At 37.9% G+C, this 5,052-nt stretch overlaps 1 protein-coding gene across 1 annotated transcript; it reads left to right on the plus strand.

Annotated features, from left to right (window-relative positions):
- The first annotated feature begins 2,921 nt into the window (after positions 1-2,921).
- Positions 2,922-3,572, plus strand: LOC132530827 (type 2 phosphatidylinositol 4,5-bisphosphate 4-phosphatase-like). Its single transcript, XM_060168289.1, has one exon. The coding sequence runs from the start codon at positions 2,922-2,924 to the stop codon at positions 3,570-3,572; it is 651 nt and encodes a 216-aa protein (XP_060024272.1).
- Positions 3,573-5,052: the final 1,480 nt, after the last annotated feature.

Here is a 5,052-nt window from a genome sequence, read left to right on the forward strand (position 1 = left end):
AACAAGCACAACTGGCACTGAAATATTCAAAATATTGAGTAATATTTTTTAATTACATCACTTTTTGGGCCCCATGGAAGAAATGTGTTGACTTTTGCAATGATGGTACAGAAGTAACTATGGGTAAAACTGCTGGTACCTTAGCACCAATCAAGGTAGTGGTACCTAACTGTACTACTGGCCATTGTATTCTTCACTGATGGGTGTTTGTAAGTAAAAAAAATAACAATAAGGTCAATGTTAATTACGAATATTTGGTTTCTTGGCTCTTCCTGAGCACCTAGGATAATGGAATCTGGTGCTTGCTTTCTCCCTTGGAACATTCAGGGGACACTTGAGGGATTTCATTTGAGAGTGGTTTTAAGTTGGGAAGGAGAAGGATTCAGGAATGAGGGAGCATGTTGCTATCTTTCCAGAATTCCTCTTCGCAGTTAATTGGTAAAAATATGAATGACTAAATCCATTAACCTTTTCCTGGATGGCTAATTTATTAAAAAATTTAACACAGAAATGCTTTGTTTTTCTTCACAAGTATAGTTCTAGGTTTGCAGATTTCCTTTCTGCTCTTGTTTGTTTGTTATTTTATTGATTCTTAAATTTATTTACAGTCAAAAACTCTCTCACTATTATAAGACCCATAAGGATGGAGTTGATGTTTATGTTCTATTTGTTACTCTAGTGCCTAGAATAATGACAGGTACATAGTGGTTACTCAACAGATAATTGCAAAATGAATTATTTTTATATTCAGTTTAAATTGTCTGAATTTTGTGAGATTTTTTTGTGAACTATGCTTCCAATAAATCATCCTTACGAACAGCAACAAAAAAGTCTATCCAATTATATTTACCATTATTTACAAAACAAACTAACAAACAAAATTTCCTTTTTGTGCATAGCAGGAATCTTTTAAAGCTTTTTTTCTGTTTTATTATTTCTTTTCTGACTTGAAATTTATTGCATTTAATTTGTGATATCTCATTGTTTTTTCTCTCCAAATTGCTCTTTGATTTTTGCTTATTTACATCTTCCAGATTTATTTAATAATAAATACATGTTCTTAAATATGGCTCTATCTAATGGGTTAAAATCATGTAAATCCCTGTTTATAGGATACATGAATAAACCAAAGACATTAAAAATCAGAAATGTTACCATACTTGTCATTCACTGACATTTTCTGGTGGCCAATGCTGTGTTCCTTTCTGCTCAGGATGTTAAAACTAGATCCAGCCTCACCCTGATTAGTCCTACACAACTGCGAGTCACCAGGGACCTAATTAAAAGCCCTTTCCCTTTTAGTTAAAGACTTTGAAGAGTCTCTTTCCCAGTTCGAGGTTAATTGTACTTGTCTTCACATTCATATCTTTCTCACCCTAGTACATCCACAGGAACATCAGACAACAGTTAATCTGCTCCCTATTGTGTCTGACTATCCACCTTACTCACCTTCTGGCTGTCTTCCTGATTCTTAGCTCTTAACAGAATCTCCTGATGGGTTTGAAGACTGGTTTAGAATCACTTTGTTGATGAAAATAGTTCCTCTCCTTGTCTTATGTCAACCGACTCTTCCTGCTTTGTTTTATATACAACCCCTGATCCACAGTTTAGAGAACTACAAATATGCTAACATACACCTGTGCTTACACAATCATACAAATACTGAATGATAGGGCACACAATCACCAAGATCAAACGTGAGCACTCAGGTTGGTGTTCTTGTATAGTGATGCCAGTTCAGATCACACTGGAGAGGGCTGATTTGGCTGGCAATGCTCTTAAAGGGCACAGGTGATTTTGCCCTTCCACATTCACAACATAGCACATCATGCTGCATCAATATGGCTACACTGGCTGATGTAACTTCCTATGTAGTTGTTTATTTTTTATTACTATCATCATCATCATCACCACCATCATCATCACTATTTACAACTATATCTATTTGCTATTTCTTGGCATTATAAACACAGCATGAATTTCATTGTCTCATTAAATCAAAGGTGTTCTAGAATATTGAATGTACCCATATTTGCCAAATCCAACATTATTTTCCAAGCCACCAAATTCGTTTCCATTTTAAAGAAGAGAATTCTGATGTTCAGAAAAATAATTTTTCCCTAATGGCACACTGTATGTCATTGATGGAGCTGGTAATAAAACCCTAGTTGTCTGAATCTCCAACTCTGTGCTCAACTGAAATTGCATTCTTCACTCAAAGCTAAAGGAGAAAATAAAAGTTGCACGCTGATTCCACAGGATATGTTGTGCTAAACTAATGTCACCCATTTCATTCCTTGCAACCCAAGCATACTTCAAGTACTATTTACTAAATGACCTGTGAAGGTCATTTCATGCAACAGTACAATGTTTGAAGTTTCTGAATTATCCATATTTTGAAATATTAACAAAATATGTTTTGTGAGCCTTCTACCCCCTCATAAAGTTAATAGACCACTTACCTACACTAGTCTCCTAATAAGGTTATGGTTGTACTAAATAGTGAAGAAGGTTTTTTAAAAAGCTCCCTACCATTTGCCAAGCAAGAAATACCATTATAATTTAACATATACTATCTCATTGAAACGCCTTAAAAACCAGCAAGATAGGTATTCTTATTATTACTTTACTAGACATAAAGATAAAGCTTTGAGCATTCAATTCATGTAATTAATTAACAGAACCAAGTTTCAAATTCCATTCTTCAGATCAACATCTCCTACACTGAAAATAAGGCATTATTTTAAAACCTCTCAATTTCAAATCTAATAATAAATATGAAACTGAATTTAAGAAAGAGAAACTACTAGACTCAGCCACTCCCTGCCAGCCCCGCCATCACTGCTGCAGTCACGACTGCTGATGGGGTGGACGAACGTTTGCCTCTGCTCTCCGCATCCCATTCAAGAAATGTCACTCCCATGTCCCCACCATACTTACAAGAAAGCAGCCCCAGAGCAGAACTCCCACCTCCATACACAGCCATCGCCAGCCCAGACGCCAGTGGTATTCCAGTAATAAAGTGCCATGTGTGCCAATCTCTCATCAGTTTGGATGGCAAGCTTCACCAGCTTGTGGTTAGGTGCACGGTTTGCAATGATGCTAGGCCAGTCGAAAATCCCCCAACAAGGAAGAAGTATGTTAGATGCCCTCGTAATTGTCTCCTCATTTATAAGGACACATCATGGCAAATAGGATGTCCAAGACCCACCTGTAGACACGTAATTAACCTTGGCCTAGTAATGCTTATTTCTGCAGAACAGCCAGCTCAACCTGCATTGCCAGTCCAACCAGAAGGTACAAGGATCATGTGTGGGCACTGTGGAAACATGTTCTTGTGGATGGAACTGAGGTTCAGCACTCTGGCAAAATGCCCACACTGCAAAAAAATTTCCTCAGTGGGTAGTGCACTTCCTCGAAGGTGCTGCTGTGCGTATATTACCATTGGAATGATATGTATTTTCACTGGAGTTGGATTAACTGTTGGCACCCAAGATTTTGCAAGGCAATTTCATGCAACCTATGTTTCTTGGGCAGTTGCTTATCTCTTAGCTTTGATCTGCCTTATCTGAGCTTGTTATTGGGGAGCCATAAGAGTGAGTTATCCAGAACTTGGTTTTGCATAAGCTTGTTTATGATTTGGTCATGCAGGTGAGAGTATCTAGCAGTTCTCAATAAGCTACTCTGGACATCTTTAAATCATTTACCTAATGGATTTTTTTTTTTTTTTGGGTGTGTTGGGTCTTCGTTTCTGTGCGAGGGCTTTCTCTAGTTGCGGCCAGCGGGGGTCACTCTTCATCGCCGTGCGCGGGCCTCTCACTATCGTGGCCTCTCTTGTTGCGGAGCACATGCTCCAGACGCACAGGCTCAGTAGTCATGGCTCATGGGCCTAGTTGCTCCGCGGCATGTGGGATCCTCCCAGACTAGGGCTCGAACCTGTGTCCCCTGCATTAGCAGGCAGATTCTCAACCGCTGTGCCACCAGGAAAGCCCAACCTAGTGGATTTCACTCTGGTTTATATATGAAGTTTTAAGACTTTGGGAGTCTTTTATGAACAAATGCTCATTGTACTACATTATATGCAAATAGTTTGTTTTGCTGCTAAGTTTTCAAGCTCCAAATAATAAAACTTGGTCTTCATATTCTTTCACATCTCTTAAAAAAAAAGAAAAGAAAAGAAAGAGAAACTACTTATCATCATCAATATCTTCTATTTGATCCAGAATACTTTACTAGAGACACAATAAAGCACGTTTAACCTGCAGTCCACATGCTAAACAGGTATGCTCTTTATTATCACAATAAAAAGGGACATATATTTTATTATCTAAGAGTATCCTGGACTTCCCTAGTGGCACACTGGTTAAGAATCCGCCTGCCAATGCAGGGGATGCGGGTTTGAGCTCTGGTCTGCGAAGATCCCACAAGCCGTGGAGCAGCTAAGCCTGTGCGCCACAGCTACAGGGCCTGTGGGCCTAGAGCCCGTGCTCCACAGCAAGAGAAGCCACCGCAATGAGAAGTCCATGCACTGCAACGAAGAGTAGCCCCCGCTCGCCGCAACCGGAGAAAGCCCCCATGCATCAATGAAGACCCAATGCAGCCAAAAATTAATTAATTTTTTAAAAAGAGAATCCTAACCACTTTGAAATGAATGTTCTTTAAAATTTTTACCTTATTTTAATAGACTAAATATTTAACTACCATAAAATAAAAGATGCCATATGAATCACCATATAAAATAGATGTTAAACTAGGCAGAGAATTACCTCAGCTTATTACATTTCTTTGGTTAAATATTCATGAAAACAGTCATTATCTATAGAAACCATCATAAAAGAGGTTAAGAGTAACACATCTATTGAAATATTTAAAAGTACTTCAAAAAGCTTTTATGCTAAGGAATCAGAAATCTTAAGAATAGAGAGGAAACATTAAATAAAACTCAAAACTAGATAAACCCATAGTGATTATGGTTATTCCATAGAGGGCTTGGTCTTTCATTCTTTCTTATAAAAGATTTTTTATAATAACATGGAAGATGTGCATATATAT

The sequence above is a fragment of the Lagenorhynchus albirostris genome, chromosome 12, assembly GCF_949774975.1.
Source record: "Lagenorhynchus albirostris chromosome 12, mLagAlb1.1, whole genome shotgun sequence".
Lineage (NCBI taxonomy): Eukaryota > Metazoa > Chordata > Mammalia > Artiodactyla > Delphinidae > Lagenorhynchus > Lagenorhynchus albirostris.